The sequence below is a fragment of the Mauremys mutica genome, chromosome 3 (assembly GCF_020497125.1).
Source record: "Mauremys mutica isolate MM-2020 ecotype Southern chromosome 3, ASM2049712v1, whole genome shotgun sequence".
Classification (NCBI taxonomy): Eukaryota; Metazoa; Chordata; order Testudines; family Geoemydidae; genus Mauremys; species Mauremys mutica.
In genome coordinates this window covers 210603005-210628784 of record NC_059074.1, presented here as the reverse complement: position 1 = coordinate 210628784, position 25780 = coordinate 210603005, and the positions used below count along the sequence as shown (strand labels likewise).

General features: G+C 42.5%; 1 protein-coding gene across 1 annotated transcript in view; it reads left to right on the top strand.

Moving 5' to 3' along the window:
• Positions 1 to 25780, top strand: part of MRPS5 (mitochondrial ribosomal protein S5) — an 87379-nt gene that overhangs the window by 22374 nt on the left and 39225 nt on the right. Inside the window, exons 3-5 of the mRNA XM_045011532.1 lie at positions 9325 to 9450; positions 10539 to 10772; positions 18956 to 18990. Of these exons, the coding sequence (XP_044867467.1) occupies positions 9325 to 9450; positions 10539 to 10772; positions 18956 to 18990 (395 nt within the window). The remainder of the gene's footprint in view (positions 1 to 9324; positions 9451 to 10538; positions 10773 to 18955; positions 18991 to 25780) is intronic.

The window sequence follows — 25780 nt, the reverse complement described above, 5'->3', positions numbered from 1 at the left end:
AAAATGCTTTACAGATGTGAATATAAAGGGCATCTCATGAGTGGGAATGGGGAAACTGAAGCACAGAAGAAAAGGCCCAGATTATAAAGGAATTCTACATTTCCTCAACATTGCAAACCTTAAGTGATTTAGGTGGTCAACTTCCATTTTCAGAAGTGACTTCAATGATTTAGGCTTAGGTTCTTGAGTGCTTGTGTCAGTCTTGAAAATGGTACTTAGCCATCTAACTCACTCAGGCTTTGCAATGCTGAGTGGAACAGTGCTTCAGATTTTAGAAATTTGGATTTGAATGATTAGCTGACAGTCACACATGAAGCTAATGTCAGATTAAAGAATAGAAAACCGAATTTTCTAATCATGCAGCTCTCACATATGCTATACTAGTAGTGAGAATTAAACACTACTCTCTCCTTTACTGATTCTTCCCTGTTGTAGGACTTAAATAGAAGCAAAAGTTAGTTTTTTTTCTGGCCAGCTTTGTTACTAGTGTGTGGTTAATGTACCCCAGAATTCAAGTGATCTAACCAGCTTCAGTGGCTTTGAGGTCACCTTACTTGGACTGCAAGCAGTTTCAGGCCCCATCAGCACTAATTTCCACCATCTTAGAAAACCATAATTAAAAATAGCTGCAGCTAACATAGATGTGTTGGTTTATGTGGACTGGCATATTGTGGTGTAAACTGGGCTCCCGAGTGTCATGCATTTGACAGCCCTTTCACACCAGAGCTTCAGTTATGTCTTCTGGTTGCTAGAAGCCACAGTAGCGCCTACCAAGTGCGCAGGCAGGTGCTCTCTCTCGTGCTGCTCCCCTTGCTGGATCCCAGGGCTGGAGGAAGTGAAGGGGTGAGCTGTCTGTCCAGTATTGGCACCCAACTGCCGTGCCTTGCCTGCTGCCTCCTGAGCCAGCTACATTTGGCTCTCCCCAAGAAACGCCCCCCATCCCAGTCCCTAGCAGCAGTCCCAGCACCACCCCAGCAGCTACCCATGCCCAGCAGCCAGACACTTCGCTCTACCCTAGCATCCCACCCACACAGCTGCCTCCCCCTCCCCCAGCACCCTACTCACGGCTGCCACCTTTGGACCGCTCCATGCTGAAGTCACTGCTTGAAGCAGGGTGTGTTGACCATAACCTCAGTTCTTGTATAGGCAAACTTTGAAATATGCAAATTAGTTCATTAAGTAATTTGTATAAAATGTTACACATGGAGCTGTGCAAAACTTGGCAGCTATGTAATGATCATCTAGAATGAAAATCAGTCTAGAGATGTAGTCTCTTGCGTGGTGTTTACTGCTGGCAAATCCACGTTAGCTGAAACAGTTTTAAAAAGCTTTTCCGGTAAGGAGTGGGAAAGTGTCAACTGGATTTTAAAATGATCATGTCTTTCATGGAAATTTCCTTTTAATCTTTTTTTTTTCTTTAAGTGTGCATGTTAATGGAGCATTTCCACAATTTACATTTGTTTAATGCAGTTACATTCAAACTAAACATTCTAAAGTCAAGTGTTTTTCATCTGTGCCTTTCCTGGAGTCATTTAATGAGGTCTATAGTATGGTGTTCTCTGCATTAATCTGATAAAAAGCTTTATTGCTGCTTGTTGGAATACAGCCTCTAACTACACCCTTAGTTTTTGCTAAGAATGGAAAATGCTGCATTTCTTGCTCTGATTTTCCTGTGGTAGGGCAGGCTCTGGCTTACTGAAAAATCAAACTAGAAATCTGACATGTTACTGGGGTGGCCCTAGTTAGCTCTGTTTTGATTTCCATTTCAAGCTTTGCTTTTGGTTTTTTATTGCCTTTTCTTGCAAGTACAGTAATCTCTTCAGTACTGCTGTTGGTTTGTTTGGTAGTGTGATTTTACTGTATTTGCTGCCACCTGCGGGCTGCCCTGACAGAGAGCTTTTAATTTCTGATTTAAATATTAGAAATTTTGCTCTGATTGCCGTATCTATTGTAACTTCTATTCTATATGTTTATCTTTCTAGATCTAGGTTTAGAATTCTATTGGCGCACTGTCAGCAACGTTCTGTGAGGAAAGGGAAGAGGCATTTCACTAACTTTGCTTTTCTAACCAGTAGCAGTCAGGAGATCTTTGTTCTTTCCAGCTCTCTTCAGGAATTTCAGTAGGCAAGACTCCAGAGTTCCTCTCCTGTGAAGGGAGGATAAACTTTGGACATTCTGGACTAAACTAATTGTAAATATAAATCAACTGGCTTTCCCAGTTTACACCTGAGATTGATTTGGCTCACTAGCATCTTAGTATGTCTGTTATGAGACATTTCAGAATTTGTTTTCTGACTTGTTTGCAGTGTTGAGGACTGCCAGGTTGTCTCCTGGTTTTGAATGTTATGTGAAGGATAATACAGAGGCAGAAATAAGATTGTTTTGGTGACTTTAACTGTTCATTTCCATACTTGCAAGTGTTATACCCTAATTTCAACCTTAACTCCAATTTTAGTTTTACAAGAAGTTTGGAAATTGCCTCTAATTTGGGTTTTTGATTTAACTCTGGGCATCAAGACCATATAAGCTATAAATGTTGACACTCTTTAAATTATGGTGATATTTTTTCCCTTTTGCTTAGGTAGATTCCATTTTTCTCTAACAGAATTATATTGTACACTCAATCAATTCCTTATCTTAGCTTCTGCTTTTGAGGTTATGCTTCTCTTATGACGTTGCTTTGTTTCCTAACTGCAAAATTTTATATACCAAATCTTTTGGGGTGCTTGGCTATTTATATTGCAAATCTGATACTTCAGTCCATTGTATGTCGGTTGTATAACAATAAGAAACTAATTGCAAGTGGAAAAATAAATCACAGCACATATACACTTAGGTCTCCATGGAAAAATTCAGGACCTTCTGCAAACTTTGTAGCTAGCTAGGAGATCTAATTCTCAGATATTAGATTAGAGAATCAATATTCTTTAAAGCACTCTGTACTGTCACAGTAGGAAGTGCTTTGTCAGACCTGGAGCAGCAGTTCCTATTGTGACAGTGTACTGTTAGAGGGAATTGATTCTCTTATAGGCTTGTTACTGTAGAATAAAGAGGAAATCGACTGTTTTTAGTGATGATTCATGTACGAGATGGCAGGTGGTGTGACAAGTGGATCTGTGGATGCAGCATGCAGGGGTGTTAAGAGGAAGCTGTGTTGATAAGGGAAGGAAATAAGTTCACAATTGCTGAAAGGGAAAATGAGGCAGAGCTTCATAGTAGTTCTGAAGAGTTGAGAACATGTGTGAGAAGCTGGGGAAGCCAACCGAGAACTGCTGGGCGAAGAGAAGACACTTGAGAGACGCACATAAAGAGAATTATTGTTCACAGCATTAAGGAGCATTAGGAAGGGCTATATGGAATACTGGTGCACAAAAGATGTTTACTCTTTTAGAAAAGACTAGGACAATTTAAACAATAAGTACTCCTCTTCCCTGTTGTTGCCCCAAGGTTTATTCTCTCTGTCAAGCATGTTTTCATTGCAGTGCATGGGACTTCAATTATGTGTTCTGTATTCTTGAGTATTCTTAAATGGTGCATGTTAGAAGCATTTCTTATGTACAGTGCTGCTTGGACCATTGAAATACTGTGCTGTACAATAAAAACCTACTGCACTGCTGCAGAAAGCTTACCAGAGATACGTAGATTCAAAATGGCCACAGCTTCAGACTCTTGAAAATAGAGCCTTGCAGAACAACATAGATGTGGTGTGCTTACAATAGTCTTAAATAGAATGGTGATGGATACAGAAAAATCAGTTGTTAGAGTGGAGGCTATTGCAATATATCCTGTAGTTCATGCCAGTACATTTTCTCCTTGAAATAGAATATACGCCCCTGTACTTTAGAATCATTGGTTTTAAACAACTCTTGATTATGGAGAGGCCATTTTGAATTTTTGAGCATTTGCAGTAATTATTGGGAGAACTTATTTATTGAGGTGATATACCAAGAGCATTATGACAGAATATTTTTAGGTATCAGATTTGGTGCATACATAAACCTTTATGGGACCTTTTGTAGCTAGGACGCCATCTTTATATTGTACCTGTAAACTTTAGTGCTAGTTTACATCCATGTACCGGTATATTAGAATCATTAACACCGAGACACAGTAATTAATTTTGTCAGACCATAAATATTACGCCATTTCTGTGAAATATAGCACTTTACACTTTCCAACACTGTAATACCCCACCATGGCCCTGACTATTAGCTTGCTAACATAAAGTATCGGAGCTAGGATTATGTGCTTACAGAAAAAGGGCCCATCGTTGATCACCTCTTTGCAGAAGCTGGAAATGTGTGGTAAGATTTATGTGCAATCTTTCTGTTGTTGTCATTTCTACTGTATCTGTTTTGTAACTCTTGGGATATGTTTTCACTAGAGGTGTAAGGTGTATAAAGTCCAGCTCAAGGAGGCATATCCAAAAGAGGCTATTTATCCTAAAAGTCTTTTCTTTATCTCTTGGTCTCTGGAGAATCCAGTTTGAAACAGTATATGCAACCTTTTCAGGAGGTGGTACCTCTTGGGAAGTGTTACAACCTGAGTGAATTAGTTTAATCACCTTCTACTTAGTTCCTGGAGGAACTGTGGTCCTCCTCCCCCATGGAATTACATACAGTCCCTGGCCCACAATGGTACATACACTTAATACAGTAACATCTCCCAAAGCTATTGCGGGAAATTGCCATTTATGTCACAGTTATGGGAAATACTATAAGTGCAAGTTGAAGAAGTGATCATGCAAATTGGGTGTGATTTGCATTAAGAACAAATGAGTAGGGGTTTTCAAGACTCCTGGTGAAAGGAATTGCTAATACTTAGAACCACCACAAATTATTTTGACTGGTTAGCTTTGGTGGGACAAAGTTACCATCTTTTGAAGATAATTTTTTCTGACATTGAGACTGTAACAGTTCTCATTGATTGAAATAGCCTCACACTATCTGTGCATCAGTTATAGGACTATTCAGCACCTTCCTTGAATGCAGATTATTGATTTGAGGGCAATTAAATTGTGTCAGAGAGAATGTGTATATTAAAAATTAAAGGCAGTATAATGGTCTAATGAATTGCTCACATGCATAGTAAGTAGCAGGTATGTAATGTAATTGGTAGAAAGGTTACGTATACTAGCTAATATTTAAATCTCAGTGGATTGTTTTAGAAAGATTTGTGAATTTTTAAGTGTTCCTGTTAGGTGCCATTACCACTCTGGAGGCTGAAATCCTCTTGTCATTACAGCATAAATACAGTCCTCTTTCCCCACTCTTTCCAATTTGTAACCTCAGCTCTGATCTAGAGGGCCACCTCTGTAGATGAGTAAATTACTCATTACATACTGTGGCAATACATGACCTTTTCTGAATCTGTCAGCAAGGCTGCCAGTTGTGGTGATAGACTGTGAAAACCAATTCTACTAGGAAGCAGAATGAGTCCATCACTTTGTTCAGGGACCACAGTGAAACAGTTTCTGGTAATTCTGTTCTGTATATGCCCTTATACCATGCTCAGCACTGTAGTATACAAGCCCCTTTCACTAGTGCATTAAGCACTGCGACTAACATCTATCATGTGTTCTCTCCTCCTCTCCTAGGTGGAAGTTGCACAGGGGTGTGTGTACACATACTATATGTTTTTTAAAGAATGTAAGATCAAACAAATGCACCTTGCACTTAGAGGGGAAGGTCTTTCATTCCTGTGGGAGTTCATTCCACAGCCTTGGGCCAGCCCTTGAAAAAGCTCTGTCTTGTATTTGTTGTTCTACATCTGAACCCAGAGTAAACCAGTATCAGTTACCTAAAGATTCTGTATCCCATTACAAAATATCCAGGCAACCCATTGTCTCTAAAGACACAATGTCATATTTCAGCTAACGACTTGCACATTTTAATTTTTTTGCATTCCCTTTTATTTGCTTGGGGGGATGGGGGAAAGTATTTGAAATGAAAAAATGTAAGGGGGGGTTTGTGTGTGTGATAACTTACAAATAGCTAAAATATTTGTACACTTAGAGTAAATTTGTCCACAAAATGTATTCTCAGCTGAAGCTGATATGGTTGGCCTAGAAATAAACATTTGTTATAGAACCCCTATAAAGATGAGTTTATAAAGAGAATATAGATTTCTAACTATAATGGCACCAGCAAGCATTACTACTCTGGAATAAAACACATTTATCATGGCATGTTCACTAACCTTTTTAAAAATGTATCAACAATATTAGTTTCTTTGAATCCCTGCTGTTAAAATCTGGTACATGACTGATTTGGCATCAGACAGTATTCAGCAAAAGTTGTTTTCAAGTGGAAAAAATTCTACCTATTAAACAATATTTAATCTTTCTATGAAATTAACTACTTCTCTCCCAAATCTAATCTTTCTTCTTTGTTTATGCTTTGGGGGAGCTGGGATTCTTCCTTTTCAAATGAGCTAAGAAATATGCCTTTAATCTTGGTAGATTGTGAGAGATTGGACTTTAAAAGTGTGATGATGTTGGTTTTTCTGCAATCTTAGATAATGTTTGGGTGTCACCAATTTGTGTTCTAATTTTCATCCCCCTCCAAAGTAAGTACAGCTGGGTTTGTGGTCCAAGGACAGTCTAGTGTCACAAGATGGGGTATCACAAAATTTGACCTGCACAAAACCACAAATGAATAATGCACCCTTTTGCACGCCATGGCAATATAATCTTTATAGCATACCATATCTATGTATTGCATCCATCAACGTTTTTGTGAAAATATGTAGCTTTGCAATTGGAGCTGGCCTAGTTGGGAGAAAAACAGGCTTCATAACATGTTGTGAATATCTTCATCACATCATTTCAGTTTTAATTTAAAAATCCTGACTTTTAGAAAAGACCTGTGTTTCAGCTTTATGTAGTGGTAGTGTAGTAACCTCAGTTAGGGCTTGGCTACACTTGCAAGTTGCAGCGCTGGTAGAGGCTTTCCAGCGCTGCAGTTAGTAACCGTCCACACCTGCAAGGCACATCCAGCGCTGCAACTCCCTGGCTGCAGCGCTGGCTGTACACCTGGCCAGGTTGGGGTGTAGCGATTGCAGCGCTGGTGATCCAGCGCTGCTCATCAAGTGTGGACACACACCAGCGCTTTTATTGGCCTCCAGGGAATAAGGAGATATCCCAGAATGCTTTTAACTAAATTACTCTCTTTGTTTTGTTATGCAGCCTCTCTTTGTTTTGTTGTGAACTCCGATCGGAGCTCCGTTGAACTGCTTATCTAAAAAACAAACACTGATCACAGCAAACAGGAGCTATCTGTACCTGGCTGTGAACGATCAAATGAGAGGCAAGCAGTTTGCTTGACAGAGAAACAGCGTTGGATGCAGGCTGTTTGCAATTAAGACTAAGGGTTCGCGAACATTTTGTGATTTTTCAATCCAGGGAAGCTAACACACAGTGTTGGCTCCAAAAATCCACTCTCTCTCTCTTCCCCGCTCCCTGTCACAGTACACCACCCTCCACCCCCCTCTTTTTAAAAGCACGTTGTTGCCACTTGAATGCTGGGATAGCTGCCCATAATGCAGCACTCCCAATAGCGCTGTAAATGCTGCAAATGTGGCCACACACCAGCGCTGGCCCTGCACAGCTGCACGACCAGCGCTGTAACTTTCAAGTGTAGCCAAGCCCTTAGTAAATATGCATGCAAGCATGTTTTCAGGTCTTGGTCTGAACGTGAAGATGGTTACTTCCCATGCCATATGGCACAGCAGATGTGCCCAGACAAGATATAGAGCAGGCTGTGAAATTAATTTGGTTTTCTGAATGTGTCTTGTTCAGTTCTATGGTGATGCTCTGTAAAGCATCACACCTCAACGAGGGGTGGAAGGAAGGATGTAAAGGGTGGGAGAACCCTGTATTCCATCAGTGTATGAAAGCATTAACTGATACAACGAAAGGAGCATAAACTCTGGAAGGCTAGTATAAAAGTGTAATTAGGCAGGCCAAAAAAATTGAAGAATAACTAGTAAAGGCACACAATCTAACAGCAAAAATATGTTTAAGTACATCAGAAGCAGGAAGCCTGCCAAACAGTCATTGGGGCCACTGGATAATCACAGTGCTAAAGAAATACTCAAGGAAGACAAGACCATTGCAGAGAAGCTAAATGAATTATTTGCATCGGTCTTCACTGCAGAGCATGTGAGGGAGATTCCCATACCTGAGCCATTCTCTTTAGGTGATAAATATTAGGAATGTCCCAGATTTTAGGGGTCAATAGAGGAGATTTAGGAACAAATTGATAAACGAAATAGTGTTACGTCACCTTGACCAGGGCGTGTTCCTCCAAGAGTTGTGAAGGAACTCAACTATAAAATTGCAGAACTAACAACTGTGGTGTGTAACCTATCACTGAAATCACCTTCAGTACCAGGTGACTGGAGGATAACTAAGGTGACACCAATTTTTAAAAAAGGCTGCAGAGATGATCCTGGTAATTGCTGTAAGCCTCACTTCAGTAACAGGCAAATTGGTTGAAACTATAGGAAAGAATAGAATGATCAGACGTATAGATGAACATGATCTGTTGGGGAAGAGTAAACATGGTTTTTGTAAAGGGAAGTCATGACTCATCATGCACAGTTCCCTAAATATCATCTGTACATATATCTCACAATGATTGAGAGGATCACTGTGCCACAAGCTTTTCTGAGAGCTGTCACATGACATTGTTTATGAGTAAATACCATGGAAGTGGTGTGCTAGGTGTAGTGATTTGGTAAGGCCTGCTAGGCGTTGCTGTTACAAAACAGTGAACTCTTTGCCAGCTGGCACGAATGTGTCGCTGTGTCACAGAGAGCAGTGACTGCTATTGCCAATGTCAGTTACTAGTGAATGATCTTGTTGTGTTCCTGTCTTGTGCTATCAAGGCCATTAAAACATTACACTGTCGAGGAACGGTGTTGATTTAAAACAAAATTCAAAATAGATTTTAAACCCTGTGCTCACATGGGTACCTTCCTTACCACAGTACTTATGTGGTTTCACCTCCTCTGCAGTGGCAATGCAAACCATTTTAGAAACCATTGTTGTTTTGAACAGTGTTTAAACAGAGTTCCATTAATTTGCTTTGAGACCCAATGCACCCAGGGCCAAAAAGAGATGGGGACAGAGAGAGTAGTGGAGAGAGAGAAGGATACAGGCCAAAGAATACATGCTTGCTTAAACAGGCACTAATGGGGGGAGGGGTGTTATGCATTCCCAGAATGGATCAACTAAGGGTTAGCATCTTGAATATTTTGTTCAGTAATGTTACCAATATTAATTATTCGGGTGCCATACTTACGATAGCCATTTCATTACAGTGACAGCTGATGAGCTGTGGAAAGGGGTTTTGGCAGAGACCGGTGCTGGAGCAAGGAAAGGAAGAGGAAAGCGAACCAAGAAAAAGTTCAGGAGGGATCTCAATAGAGGCCAGATCATTGGAGAAGGTAAATGCATAAATAACCATAGGACTGGTAAATGTGTTGCTCTTACCATTCATAGTGTTTTTGGTTTGTAATTAGGGTTGGCAACTTTCTAACTGAACAAAACCGAACACCCTTTCCCCACCCCTCCGAGGCCACGCCCCCGCTCACTCCATTCCCCACTCCCTCCATCGCTCGTTCTCCTGCATCCTCACTTTCACCAGGCTGGGGCAGGGGGTTGGGGTGCAAGAGGAGGGTGAGGGCTCTGGCTGGGGGTGTGGGCTCTGGGATGGATCTGGGGATGAGCGGCTTGGGGTACAGAAGGGGGCATGGGCTCCAGGAGGGGGTTTGGGTGCGGGAGGCGGCTCAGGGATGGGGAGGGGGTTGAGTTGCGGGAGGGGGCGAGGGGGGTGGGCTCTGGGTGGGAGTTTGGGTGCAGGAAGAGGCTCACAGATGGGATAGGGTGTTGAGGTGCGGGAGGGGATTCAGCATGCGGGCCCGGCCCAGCAGCACTTAACTCAGGCAGCCCCTGGAAGTGGCTGGCATGTCTGGCTCCTAGGCGAAGGGGGAAGTGGGCTCTGTGCACTGCCCGCCCCCCACAGGCACCACCCCTGCAGCACCTATTGTCAGCCGTTCCCAGCCAATGGGAGCTGTGGAGCCAGCACTTGGGGTAGGGGCAGCACGCAGAGCCCCCATGGCTGCCCCTGCGCCTAGGAGCAGGACATGCTGGCTGCTTCCAAAAGCCGTGTGGAGCCAGGGCAGGGCATTCCAACCGAAAAACAGACACCTGACAACCCTATCTATTTGTAATACTTTTTATAAGCAGTGCAGTTAGCACATTGGCGTTAATTTCTGTGGAGTTATGACAGCGTGAGATGAGCGCTCTCTCTCTCTCTCTCCTTTTTTCTTAGGTGATTTTGATAATGATGCTCCATTTCACATAGCTCCATTTCCAGCTTTTAATACAAATTCTGTCTTGTGAAAAGCAGTTGAAATATAAGTGAACATTAAAACCTCCATTTTATTAAATTCACCTTATGTACTGTTGAGTTTTAACCTTTAATTTTACATTAAATGTGAGGAAAATCTTTTCACGTTTCGCTTTTCTTAAGGACGTTCTGGTTTCCTTTGGCCTGGTCTCAACACTCCTGTAATGAAAAGTGGGGCAGTCCAGACAATTGGTCAGCGAGACAAAGAGGAGCGGGAGAAGGTGCAGTCTGAAATTATCCGGCAGAGGGATGAGTGGGAGAAGAGAAGAAAAACAAAGGTGAAGAGAGAGAGAGGCTGGACTGGAAGTTCCTGGGGAGGCATCAGTCTGGGGCCCCCTGATCCAGGTCTTAATGGAGGTAAGAAGTCTGAATGTAATTACCTTCTTAGAGAGAGGCAGGGGAAGAAGAATCCGTACTTTCCCAGCATTTTAAATTTCTTTATAATTATTCTCCTCTATACTAGGAACTATAAGAATTTTTATACAAAAAACCCAGGCAGTTAAACTAAAGAGTGAGTAATCTTAACTGGACTGACAGTTGTTACATTAATGCTCAGCACTAGTTGACTGCTTCTCAGTTTAACTTTTGTGAGTCTTAAAATATGAAAACACTTTTTGTATGTCTTACATCAGCAGCCCTGAGTACAAGATGTAGCCATATTTGTATTGTTCCCGTTAGCTTAGTAACAGAAATAAAAATTCCTTGTTAGCATAAACAAGGAAAGAATGGCTAATAAAATGTCATATTAGAAATACAAATTATAGGAGATAAGTATAAGGCTATCGCCTCGCATATTTAAACCTCTTACCCAAACTCAAGGCCCCGTGCAGTTGGTGGCAAGGTGAGGCTAAATTCTGTTTCATGTCCTAGATCAGTGGTGGGCAACCTGCGGGCTGCATGCAGCCCATCAGGGTAAGCTAATTGCAGTCCGCGAAACATTTTGTGGACGTTGACCGTCCGCAGGCACAGCCCCCCGCAACTCCCAGTGGCTGTGGTTCGCCGTTCCCCGCCAATGGGAGCTGTGGAAGGCAGTGGAACACAGGAAAGTGCTGGCCGCCACTGCGCAGCCCCCATTGGCCGGGAACGGCGAACTACGGCCACTGGGAGCTGCGAGGGTCCGTGCCTGCGGATGGTCAACGTCCGCAAAATGTCTCTCAGCCCGCCAGCAGATTACCCTAATGGGCCGCATGTAGGCTGCAGGTTGCCCACCACTCTCCTAGAGTCTCTGTAACAGTCTTTTGTGATAACTAGAAATTCTATGACAGCTTCATTTAGAACTAAAAAGTTTTTAACAAATTAAATGTGAAAACAAGTAACACTCAGCAGAGTAATGTCTGTGAAACAGTTAACGTTGACATTTATATTGTCATGTTTAGGTTTTTCTGGTAATATTCCATTGAGATTTATCAGACAGTTCACATTTCTCTGCAGGATTGTTTCAGGCTCTCTGCAGGCTCAGATGTAATTGCACCTATTAAACTTGATTGATGTTTTCAAAGTTTTCTTCACACCCATAAGAGCCAGTAGCATAATTTATTTTTCTTAAACTAAAGTCTAGCTTCTGGAGCATATTTCTGCAGCAAGGGATGGATTCTGTGGCAAATTTAATGGCTGCAGAATACACGGAGCCCTTCCCAAATGATGCATATTAAGGTTTTCTAATCTTCTTTCAAGTTACTTCTTTCAGCCCCGCCCCCCCCCCCCAATCAGTTTGTGGGTTTTTGTTTTGTATAAACTCCCTCCAGTTTGCCAATATTTTCCAGTAATATGCTGCATGGGACGCCATATAATGTTCCAAGGGTGCGTTTGCACCAAAGCCATGGAAACTGGAACCATTACCTCACTGTTCTGTGAGATTATGCCTCTGTCTGTTCAGATTTATCTACAGCTTGGCCACCACTGTCTTAGAGGTAATGGTGGATCTTCCATTACTCAGAGACTTTTAAGTCAAGATTAGACTTTCTAAATACACACTCTAGCTCAATCACAAGGCTTAATGGAGGGCTCCTTGGGTGACGTTCTCAGACCTGTGATGTGCCGATCATCCTAGATTATCAGAATGGTCACTTCTAGCCTAATCCAAACTTCGCAGCTAATCGCTGGGACAGCATCTGTTTTGGCCATGTATACGTTCTCATACCTCCATGTAAGGTGGTGGAATAACTCAACTGGAAAAATGATTCAGTCAGCAAGACCTTTTCCTGAGGGAAGGCTAGGCGGGGTGGGTTACTTATACCCTTCTATAGCAGTCAGGGATGGAGGGCCGTGTGTTTGCCCTCACTGCCAAGTTCTGCAGGTTCTGCACCCAGGTATGTGCAGTGTGGCTCTATGGAGGAAGAACTGCTGTTGGTAAGCAGCAACTTTCTTCTTCCCCATGTATCTTGTTCACCATGCTGTCTGATTCAGCCATCTATAGAAGCTTAGCGCCACAAATGCTTGTTTAAGAGCGGTATGTTTTTTGAGTTGTTGGTATTTGAAAGTTCTCTCACCTGCCATATGAGAGGCCTACTGACTCCTTTTCCTTTAGAATGTAAGCTCTTCATGGCAGGAACCGTGCGTCTTTCCTGGCTAGGAAGCATACAGCTTGTTGTGGGCATGACCAGAAACAAATTATTATTAATGTTTAAAATAGTCAGATAAGAGAGTTTATTTAGTGTTCAGTAAGTTCTGAAACAGGAACCTTGGCAAAGATGTGACCAGTCCTATTGGCAAGGTCCATCACCAAGAGAATTTGTTTGTTTATAAAGTAAATAATGGCATTTGCCAAAGGCTGTGCCAAAGAGACTTGCTTATTGTGCCTTTTCCCAAAGTGGGTGTTAGAGCACAGGCCAGTCAAAAGGATCTGACTGCATTTCTGCTTAGTTTGTATCCTTTCTGCCCTAGCTTTCATGAGCCAAATGAGCAATAGCAAAGGATAGTGGTACAGAATACTCAAAATTCTGCCATGCTCTTGGATTTGCTTTTTGTCCCTTATGAGACATTTCTGAAATGGAATTCTGTTTTCAAAAGTAACTTGCAGAGGGGAAGCTTACATTTATTCATATAATTTATATAGAGAAAAGAAGGGTCATGCCCTTTGGTACCTCAGGTGTAGCATATACCTGGCCAGTGTTTTCTTATCACCATTCTGAAAAGACTAAATCATGAATGTTATGTGAAAGGTTTAGTTTTGTAAAGATTGCTTCCTGACTCCTACAGGGCAGAAAAATGATGCTATAGTTGCATTTGACTGATTACAGAGAAATTTTTCAGGCAGCCCTTTAAACTGAATACCCTTTAAAGTATTGCACTAACATATTATGGTTGATTTGAAGTGGCAAGATTTTTTTCCCTGTAGTTGTATAGAAATCTGTATCAAATAAGTCTCATGGTTACTTGCTTGTTTGCTTGAATCATCGTAGATTGTCTAATATTATATCATTCAAAATATTCTAAAATAATACTAGAGAATAGTGTAGACATGATGGAAGGGAGCCATTTATAGAATTGTTACATCCTCTAGCAATATGACAGTTTCCAATCAATGCATATACATTCAGTTCACTTAGGGTAGTCATCTGAGTAACAGTTATGCAAGTAGGCAGCTCATGCATGCAAATGATGAAATATACAAATGGATCATCACTTGGAACATACTGTGCACAACTGTTTATTCCCCCCAGCACTTCTTCAGCAGTGAAGAGCTAGGAAGAATAGAGTGTGTAACTTTGGTCCTGGAATAAATACAGAGTTATGACCTCTCAAGAATTGAGTAATGGTGCCCCAAGAGTTTCAGACTGAATTGAGAGAGGAAGGTTGGTCTTGTCATCAAGGCACTGTACTGAGTTTCAGGATACCTGTTTCTGAGTTTCAGGATACCTGTTTCTGAGTTTCTGTCTCCAGCTCTGCCCCAGACTGAGTGCCTTTGAGCAAGTCACTTAACCGTTCTGTGCCTCACTACTTCTTCCAGAGATTGCACATGTTGGTGCCACGGCAGGTGTGCGCACACCCCAAGCACAGACGTCAGAGATTTGTTTTCCTCAGCAGTATCTGTTGAAGCGGCTCGAGCACCCTCTGTTAGCATACGCCACAGCAGGCTGGTATCAGAGCGGAGCCACCCACCTCAGTTCCTCCTTAATGCCAGTGATGGTTGTCGGAGCGAATCCAGGCTTGAGTGATTCACGTACTTCCCTCACTATGCTTTCTACATATCTGTACTTTAGTAGCTTGTTGGGTATAGTTAGTTTTAGTCAATTTTGATAGTTTTAGGGCTAGGTGTCTGGTTTTGGTCTCTCTTGACCCTTTTTTCTTGGTACTGGGACCTGTACTGGAATGATGCCTTGCTCGTTGGGGTTTAAGTTCTGCAGGATCTGTGCCAGTCAGTCACCAGCATCCATCCTGCCTGAAATGTTTGGGAGAATCTCACATTAGTGACAAATGTCACATCTGGAAAAGCTTCAAGCCCTGCCCAAAAAGCGAGAGCATGGTGAGGCTTAAGGGCTTGCTCATGGAAGCAGTACTTTGACCCCCGTCAGAGTCGTCACACAGGGAAAGCACCCCAACTACATCAGTTTGGTACAGAGTACCCCACCAGACATGTTTGCAGTTCCTCGGTCCCATTCTTCGGTACCAAAGAAAAGACTCAGACCTTCCTCAGGTTCTGCCTCTTGTTCTTCTGTGTCGGTACCAAAGCAAGACAGAGGCAGACACTCCACAAAGCATTTGGGAGAAAGGCCATCCCTGGAACGCTCATCACCTCCCAAGGGGGATCTCCACCTTCGGGACCTGTGTCAGGTCTGTCGAGCTCTCCCATAAAGGACATTAACAGAGCCAGCAGGCAGTGTCACACCCAGCCACCCCAGAAACACCCCAGCAGCCCCAAGAAACATGTTTAGTCACTCAGTACTGGTATCGTGGCAGTAGAAGGTCTGCAACCCATGTCGATACCTGCGGCTTATAGCTCACTGCACTGAGATCCTGCAGCATGGTTACCCAAGCCTCCCTTGAAGCTTGTCTTGTCAAGAGGAAAGCCTCCTCTATTTCCCCGCTACCGCCATTCCTGGGCTCAGGCTGTCTCTCCACCCCTCCCTGTCAGAGGCATCTGACTCCTCAGGCTCAGAGGTGAGGTCATTTCTGTCCCATCCAGGACATAGCACGTTCCCCACCCCATCAGAGTCATTGGTACTACAGCGCCATGTGGCAAACCCAATGGGCCCCAGCTAAAGGTCAATGCCATGGATAAGGAGGGGTCCCAGGCCCATACCAGTGGCCATTCTGGTCACTGTGGGGGCATTCCCCCTTCAGCCAGGTCCTGCTCTCAACCCTCCTGGTGCACTGGAGACACAGGCACCAAACGCACTACCCTCCAGAACCCGGTGCAGAGACTGGTTTCGGGCACCAAGAGCACTGTTCTCTGATATCTGCTATTGAGACAGGTACTGAGCAGCTGGAACTCATGCAGGCAGCCTCTCCACCGCAAGCTGTGGACCAGAACCACGTCAGATGCCTGTTGCCTCCTCATCTTTATCATCAGCTGAGGCTATTGGCCCCTCAAATTACTCACCATGTCAGAGGGCCACAGAGTCCATCAAGAGCTTTTAAAAAGCGGCCTCTTAACTTGGCATTCAGGCAAAAGAAGTGTCCGAAAGGTCTCACCAGTAGATGGACATCCTGATATCGATGACTCTGGCCTAGGGTGGCTCTGCCAGTTAATGAAATCATCCTGGAGCCAGTCATGGCTCTTTGGCAGGCACCGAGCCCAGAGGAGGTGCTTTGTCCACTCTAAGGGGTATGCTCATTTTTACTGTCACCACCCACTCCCCAGGCTCTCCTGTGGTGGCAGCCACCACTAAGCAGGAAAGGCAGGGACATCGAGCTTCCACGCCAAAAAGCAAAGGCTCAGAGAGGCTGGATCTGTTTGGTTGCAAGCTTTATTCTTCAGGAAGCTGCAACTCAGGATTGAAAACCAGCAGGCACCCCTGAGTCGCCATGACTTCACCTTCTGGGAGAACGTTAAGAAGTTTAAAGACAAGTTACCCGAGGAGTGTAGACAAGAGTTTGCAGCGATGAGTGAGGAGGGTAAACTGGTCACCAGAACTGCCCTCCAAAACAGTTTTGGATAACAGTTTGGATATGAGAAGGTGTTTATGGTTGCAGTCAACTGGATTTCCCCTAGAGGTCCAACACACAATCCAAGACCTTTCTTTTGAAGGCCCCTGTCTGTTTTCAGAGAAAATGGACGACAAGATTCATAGCCTCAGGGATTCCAGGATGACCAGCACTCAAATCCCTTGTAATCTATACTCCAGTGACAGGGGAGGAAGCAATTTCTTCCACAGCAGCCATTCAGACACCAGAGTTTTGCTCCCTGATTCCAAAATCCACCAAGAAAAATGGAAAGGGATTATAGGAGGTGCCCCCCATGGCCCTCTTCAGCATCAGTGGGCTCATACCATCCACCCACCCCCTTCCAAGCAGGCATTTTGACTCAAGGACAGTGTACCAGCCTCCTGTTCCATCTGTTCCCTATCTTTTATTTACCAATCGCTTATGTCGTTTCCTAAGTGGTGGGGTCACATAAAGTCAGATCGGCAGGTCTCAAACATGGTGGAATGGGGGCCTGCCATCCAGTTAATTCTATCCCGCCTCTTTTCCCATCCCTCTTCAGGGACCACTGTCACGAGATTGCCCTTCAACAGGGGTCCACTCTCTTCTTCAGGCAGAGACCATAGAGGAAGTTCCATTTTCCCCCAGGGGAAAAGGCTTCTGTTCCCCCTACTTCCTGATCACCAAAGCAAAAGGGGGTCTCAGGCCTAGTTTAGATCTGAGATTTGAACAAATTCCTGAAGAAAATAAAATTCTTCAAGTGCTGGTCCCTGTGTGAATCCCACATGTGGGATACGCGTGCACCCAAATCCAGAGATTTTAACAAGCAGCGTCCATTGGCCCAACACCCGTGTATAGGGTGCACACACATCTATAGTGGAATGGACATATATCCAGCACATCTTGAAGAACAACAGTTATGGGAAGGTAGGTAGCCACTTTTCCCCATCTCTACAATGGAGATAATTCTACTTCCTTCTTCCACTCTGTCTTGGCTATTTTGATTTATAAGATCTTTGTGGCAGGGACCATCTCTTAGTTACACAATGGATCCTGGTTTTGGTTGGAGCCTCAAGGCATCAGTGTAATACAAATGATTGTTTTGGAGAGATATCTGTTGTTAATTATAGAAGTTAAAGTTACAGTAACTTACAAGTTTGCCATTTGATCTGGCATTTCCCAAGCTTAGTCTCAGCCCAGATGTTTCTGGGGAAGGGGTGAAGGAAAAGGTAAGAAGTTTGAACCAGATCTGTTTAACTCTTGAGTTGTTACAAGTATGGTGGGGTGCGGAAAATGTTTGTTCTATTTAAGTAAATGTCACAATTTTTATTTTTACTTTCACAACTCTCTAATTTTAAATTTTCAAGATAATTTAGGACTAGAACTTTCCATGTTTTACAAAAACATGTAATGCTGACATTTGAAGTTGAAATACATCGCAGTACTGTAGTTAGTTATCACCATAGTTCCAATGCACCACCAAGTCCAGTACAAAACTAATTCCATACTGATGTCTTGTGCACCTGTAGAGCTTCCATGCTCTGCAGGAGGAAGCTGCGCTCCTCAGTGTAGAAAGATGTGCTGAGTGCCCCAAATAATTGGAATGAGATAAGCGGTTAGTACGTTTATAACATCTCTGTTCCATTTATACTGTAACTCCATGAAGTCTAAACTCACTATGCATCCCCCCCCCTTTGGCTCTGTAAGATACCCCAGTATGTGCTTTGCTTCTGACATCACACTACAGAACATTGCTGACAAGGCAAGTTCCATGTTATTTTTAACAATAGTGCATGGTTCCAAAACTTGATATTTTATCCTACCCAATGGGATATAAAATAAGAATATTAAGAAACTTACAGAATTATGCTGTATTGTAAGCAAACAGCAAAACCTCCCAGGATTGATCTTGTCTTGATAGGCTTGTTTCAGTGAGGTGGCATGGCAAATGTGTCATCAGCATGATGCATGCTGGGGCTTCCCAAAGGGCAGAGGCCAGTAATCCACAGCAAACCTGAACTTTGTGTACCCTGAAATGGAAAACTAAAGGTGCATCTGATAAAGTGGGTTCTAGCTCATGAAAGCTTATGCCCAAATAAATTTGTTAGTCTCTAAGGTGCCACAAGGACTTCTCGTTGTTATTACTCTATAAATGTGCTGAATGCCTGTCTTATTTTGAATTTAGGGAGCATACATTTCTAAATGAATTTGATCATTTAAAAATATCTTTGCAGATCACTGTAAAGAAAACAAGCAGTGACCTTTAGTTTAGTGTATATAAATTGCAAGCCATGCCCACAGAGTCTACATGCTGCAGGGATTATAAATTAGATTTGTATAAGAAGCTTTGTCCCTTTGTAATATTATATCACCTGTCATCACAGGTCACCCTAGTGCTGTATTGATAGTTAGGACCAAATAAATGAAGTACATATTTGTTTCATTTCTCCCAACAGAAACTTACGAAGACTTTGACTCCAGGGTAATTGAGGTAAGTGTTGCAAAAATCGTCAAGGACTTATATTTTTAAATATAAAATAATGATGTTTAAATCCTACACTTTAATTATTGGCCTCTGATAAATCAGCTTTATTGTGATGGAAGGTAGACTGACTGAGGGAAATATGAAACAATGTTCTATTTCAGATGCACAATAAAATCTGCCATTCTTTTAACTGATGTTTGATCTTCTGTACTATACAGATAGTATCTAATTCAGAGGCAGCTTTGTATGACATTGAAAAGACAAATGTCTGAAGATAAAGCTTGTGCATAGTTCTTCCTTAAGCTAAAGCAAGTTGGTTGAAGAGAGTACTTCCTCATGTCCCCTATTATCTCCTACTACAAAACAAAGCTCCATATAGCAAATACCAGCGGTTTTCAAATTGTGGCTCAGGACCCCAGAGTATTTTAATGGGGTCGCCAAGGCCTGCGTTAGACTTACTGGGATCCAGGGCTGAAGCTGAAGCCCGATCTCCACCCCCACCTGGGGTGGCAGGGCTCGGGCTCCCTCCCTCTTCCCCCACCCTCCCAGGTCATGTAGTAACTTTGTCATCAGAAGTGGGTTCTGATGCAGTGAAGTTTGAGAACCGCTGGCAAATACTATAGCTCCATTTGTGAAGAAGCAGAAGCAAAAAAGACAAGTCAGTTATAAGAGTTGTGCATGGTCGGTCCCCTCCCTCTTTTTAAAACCAGAAAAGCCCAGGAAGTTTTGTTGTTGTTTTTTAATCTCCCAAATGCCTTACCTGATGTGTCTCAGACCTTCTAGGGAAAACTCTAACGTGGAATAAACCCAAGCATGTGAAAATTTCAGGTTGATTTAAGGTGGTGTTGGTAACCACAATCCTAAGGCTGATAATGGAAGGTTAGCCTTCAACCTTAATAATAGAGATGTTCTTCTGTCAGCATATATTCTCTAATTGGATAAGATTTTAGTACCTTTTTAAATTGTTGAAGAAAAGATGTTAACGCCTAACTATATTTACTTCCACTGGCCTTTTTAGTCCTCTTGATAACCAAGCTACAACACTGGCTGTAGTTCCCACTATCTAGTTCAGTCCTGACACCGTAGATTCCCTCAGACCTACCTCTCAGTCTTTAGTCATGGCGAAATATGTTGGAATTATTCTGAATCTTCTTCAGTTTCATGATTGGTTGCTTTTTTCTACATCTTTGGAATTTTTTTAAGAGTAGTTACATTAAAATGCATCCTGTATGTCATAAGTACTTGCATCCTGTATGTCATAAGTGAACCACCTTAGCAAATGTTAGAAACATTTCCCCGGTTGCCTTGGCAGTTTTTGATGATGGTGAATGTTAGTGTGGCAGCTGAGTTCAGATTACTTTATAAAAATAAAGTGATCCAAAAGCATGTGTGAGCAAAAACTCATGTATAATCCTTATTGAGTTCATGCCACAGCATTTTAACGCTGGTGAGGAAGATAGAAACAAGCACAGTAATACAGTCTAATGTTGGGGATCAGGGAACTACAGAAAGTGTAGAACACTTATTGAGCCTTCTGCACTATATCATATTCTATAGACCAAAGATTCTCGCATCTGAAATGTTGTGTGTGACTGGAGAATGTTATGGACGAGGAAAATTACGTGTGCTATCTGCCATTATGACCTATATCCAAGAATTCAACTTGAAGGGCCTTAAAAGCTATTTTCAGTACAGTTCTCAAAAATAAGTTGCATGAAGTGTGTACATTTGTTAGATTGTTTATTTTCTGCATTTTTGTGTGTGTGTGTGTGTATTTCTATGGAAAATATTGTTGGTTGTTGTAAGGCTTAATTAACATTTGCAAAATTCTTTGTAATCCTTGTGTGCAAAGTGAGGAAGTAGTGAGAAGTGGTATTGGTTACTAAACCCATATTGCTATCGAAATATTCTCCAACTGATGGCAAAACTTTAGGCTAAGGGTTATCCATCCAAGTTCCTCACCAGCCATGGTTTTAGGGAACTGGTAGGAGAAAATGACTTTAAAAGATTTAAAACTTAATTTCAATTTGAAAACAAAATATTACAAAAATGGAGACTTTGTGGTGGGGAGGTATAAAGTTTTTATTGCACAGGTCTGGAATGACCTCATTATTTATCAATGGTGAAGTTATTAATGAATTATGCAATTCATCCAAAACTAGTGGACGTTAACACCACACAACACCATGCCATCACATACCATGTTCATGCCCCCCATTTGTCTTATTTTAGTCTCTCTCTGTTCCATTTGAAATGCTTTAGTTGTTATGGAAACAATGACATTGCATAGACAGTATTTAGTGATATCCTTAGATACAGAACAAAGTCGATGTCTGGGACTCATTTGCCACCAGTTCACATGCACGTATTGTGTCCTTCAGAATGGATAGCAACTGTTTGAATGCCAAAAATGTTTTGCCTTCTGTTAGCATGTTCCCCCTTTCTCCCCTGACTGCAGTGAGGCTGAGGCTGGGGCAGCGGCAGCAGCCTCGCCACTTGGATCTCCATCAGAGCTCAGTAGTTCTTGGACAGCTATGCCCTAGTGTTTCAGACCCCTTGAGAGGGCCTGAACCACCTGCCTCTGACATTGGTCCTCTTTAAGGTGTCTCAGGTTGGGCACCCAAAAACTCGGCTCACAAAATCACTAGTTGCTTGTGAAAATCACGGCCCATTTTTATTCCTTTAAAAATAGTCCTGCTTCTCCTTCATGGGTAAGTAGGGAGGGAGGGTCAATTATGTGCTGATTGTGGCAGCTTACCATAGGCCAGTGAACCAGCCATTGGAGCCACATGAAATGACAGGTTCTGGCAGCATTTCAAAGCAGTAAACCATACCAGTGACCCTTTTATGGGGCTGCACAGTGGGACCAAGCAGCTCTGAAGAGAATTCTTCAGAGGGAGTTTCCAGCAGGAAATTGGGAGAGGAAAATGTACTCCAAAGGCATAAACCAGGGGTGGGAAACCGATGGCACGTGTGCCGAAGGCGGCACACAGGCTGATTTTCAGTGGCACTCACACTGCCCAGGTCCTGGCCAGAGGTCCGGGGGGCTCTGCATTTTAATTTAATTTTAAATTAAGCTTCTTAAACATTTTAAAAACCTTATTTACTTTACATACAACAATAGTTTATTTATATATTCTAGACTTATAGAAAGAGACCTTCTAAAAACATTAAAATGTATTACTGGCACACAAAACCTTAAATTAGAGTGACTAAATGAAGACTCGGCACACCACTTCTGAAAGGTTGCCGACCCCTGGCATAAACCATCACAATGGTCTCTGAAATCTTGTATTTTAAAATGCTGCATAATTTCAAGAGCATAATATTTTTACTGACACTTTAAAACAAACTTTCATATGTTATTTTAAAAACAGGTAAAAGTGCTTATTAACCAAGTTGCTTCAATTCCAAGCTAACTGATGTTTACACATCAATTATAAACACCTCAGAACACAGTTGAATAATGAAAATTGACAGACTCTGAAGTACAATGGAGCTGACTGGCCTGTAAGAGGATTTGTGCACATGCATAAATCTTTGATTTTTAATTGCAAATAAGTTTTCTTCACCTCCATTGGAATTCTAATATGTGATTACAAATTTCACAGTGTGTTTTTTCAGAAGAATTTAATCTAATGACCTGATCCAAAATATAAATATAATATGCAGCTTTTTAAGACGCACCACCATTGGACATCTGCAAACTCCGGCACTGTGGAACGCCCTATAGAGAGCCTTGTTTCTGTCCTGCAGTTGGGACTGGCACACATACTTAAAGGAAAACAAATCCATAGAACAAATTCCTTGCCTGCCAGAAGGCCTGTACTCCAGTTCCCCAATGCACCCAGCTCCTGGAGCAACTGCAGTAGGTATAGTGCAGATCTCCAATGTGGACCCCAATGGGAAGACAGATCAGATCAATGTAATCGACAAATTTACCTGGGAAGGAAGAGCAGAGTTTTTGATATCATCCCCTCTCCATAAAATAGTAATCTGCTGCTGCTGACGGGTGTCCTATAACTGAGTGCTTCCTTCCCCGCGTGAATAGCTTTCTCCCGTTTGGACCAGGGCTGGAGGGACACTCTCATTCCCAGGACTGAGTGTGATTTCCGTATATGGTGACGGGGTCTCAGCAGTGTCTCTGATGCTCTGTTCAAAAGCAGGTGGCCCCAGGCAGCTGCAGAACACTGTGCAGAGCTAGCAGCCAGAAAGGTTCTTGGCGCTGGATGGACCCTGCGGAATGTGACTAGCATAGCTTTGGCATATAAATAATATGAATAATCAAATGATAAGTACCAAGAATGCATCTAATATTTTATGATAGCATGTCATTCTGGAAAGCTGGCTACAGGCTGCAGCTAAGGGTTCTCTTGATGCATCTTCCAGAGATAGTCCTGAACATGCTGCGGCGGGATGGTGCTTGTCAGTGACTTCTGGCCAGTTAACTACATATGAATTTCTGCAGCTGAGATGTTTTCTAACTACAGAGTTATGCATCAGCCTCTTAGACTATAAGCCCAATGAAAAGCTTGTGTCTCTCCCACAGCTATCATAGTTTTTGTTACAAGAACGTTCCCACTTGATAAGTATCCAGCAGTTTCATTATTAAATTCAGTCGATTTCTAACTCCATTTCTAATCATGATCTGAGGGCTGGGAGATAAGCTTAGGACATTAGGACATTACACACCCCTTAATCCACAGCAGTTCTCTCTGAAGACTTGGGGAGATTTGCACAAAGCTCAAGTGTGAAATATGGCTCTTATACCTGGGTTCTAGTCCAGGCTGTGCCACTGGCTTGCTTCGGCAAATCATGTACCTGCTCTGTGCCTCAGTTTTCCCATCTGTAAACAATAATGATTCTGATCATCTCTGTATAGCATTTTGAGATCTATAAGACCTGGGAAGTAGTAGTGTTCTGATTATATCGTAACTAAACTTTCACTTATTTAAGTGTCTTGTCACATTCAGCGGTAAACAAGGCACTGTGTTTCTGCCCTTTGTTTCTCTTCCCTTCCTCCTCCCTGTCTGTCTTCTTCTCTGAACACTTTCCCCAAAAGCAGCAGCTCCCACTTCCCTCCTATAGGCTTCCCTCCTGCACTCTTCCCTTATTCTATATGCTAATATAATCAGCAGTGAAATAGTTAAATATCCACAGTAGGCTTTACAATTAATATCCCAGGGAGATGAACAGGGTAATGGAGTGCCTCACACAGTTTGTTGCTTCAGGGTGTTTGCTGAGTCTGATGACAACACTGCATTGGTGTAAACTCCATTCACACTGAGAAGTCATCTTCACAACCATTAGGACTGAAACACTATTAAAAAATTTTAAATAAGAGCTGAGATTCAGCAGACTGTGTACCTGTCCTGGAACCACCCCAGTAAATCAAATGAGTGTTTGCACTGGTGCATAAGTTATTGCCTATGAGCAGCATTGTTTTAATAGAATCCTAGAAACAGAGGGCTAGAAGGACCCTCGAGAGGTCATCGTCCAGTCCAGCCCCCGCGCTCGGGCAGTATACAATCTCTGACCGCTGTCTAACCTGTTCCTAAAAATGGTAGTACAATACACAGTTTTGCAGTATCAGAAGCTGATTGCCCACTGTAATGCCTTTTTTGTTTTTCTCTTAACACTGTCTTTAAAGAAAAAGGCAGGTGACCCAGTGCTAGGTTAAACTTCCTAGGAAGTGCATTAATTTTGCAACATACAGCTATTTAGGATAACATTGATTCAGCTGCATCCATTATCGAGAAAAAAGTTTGTATGGGTAGTAAATGTGCAGGCCTGTACACATTAACCCATGTAACACAGAAAAGAAGCGTAAATGGTTAGTGTGGAGTTGGAGCATATAAATCAGCCCCACAGTCATGTAGATAGTGGACCTCAGTGCAGAAGGCTCTCTCTGGGAGCTTCCAGCATATGTCCTGAAATGCTATACACTGGCAGATAGGACGCTGTTCTCGATGTCCTGTTCTTTTCCTTTCATGTCTCTTCTGTGCACTTTTCCATGCTGTCTTTATGCCTGGAGCCATATTCGCTTCCCAATTCTTCATGCAAGTCTCTAAAAACAAACAGCAGCTTCAGCAGGCTGACAAGCGAGTTTGTAAATAAACCCAATATGCTGGATGATGCAGTCTCCCTGCCTTCAGACTGTTCATCTATTGGAAAAGCTCTTAGGGGAATTTACCTACAGATGTCAGCTGGGAGAGAAGGCAAATATTGGCCACCAAACACCTGTCAGTTAGGAAGGGAAGGAGGGCACCTTCCCCCAATCCTGACACACCCTCAAAAGGTGCGTAGTGTGTTGGGTGGAGGTCCCAAGTAAGACTTGCTCCTGACCCTGTCCCTTTTGCCAGCTCTTCAGGGCTTACCATAGCACCAGCCCTGCAATAATCCTCATGTTTCCTGCACAGTTTAGGGATAAGAGACAGGATGCATGAATTATATGGCCCCATTACTGTCTCGTTTAAATGAGGAATAGCTACTGTAAGATTGGTCAGTGGCTCTCAATGTTTCCAGACTTCTGTACCCCTTTCAGGAGGCTGATTTGTCTTGTGTACCCCCAAGTTTCACCTCATTTAAAAATTACTTGCTTACAAAATCAGACAGAAAAATACAGAAATGTCACACCACACTGTTACTGAAAAATGGCTTGCTTTCTCATTTTTACCATAGAATTATAAAATAAACCAATTGGAATATAACTATTGTACTTACCTTTCAGTGTATAGTATATAGAGCGGTATAAACAAGTCATTGTTTGTATGAAATTTCAGTTTGTACTGACTTT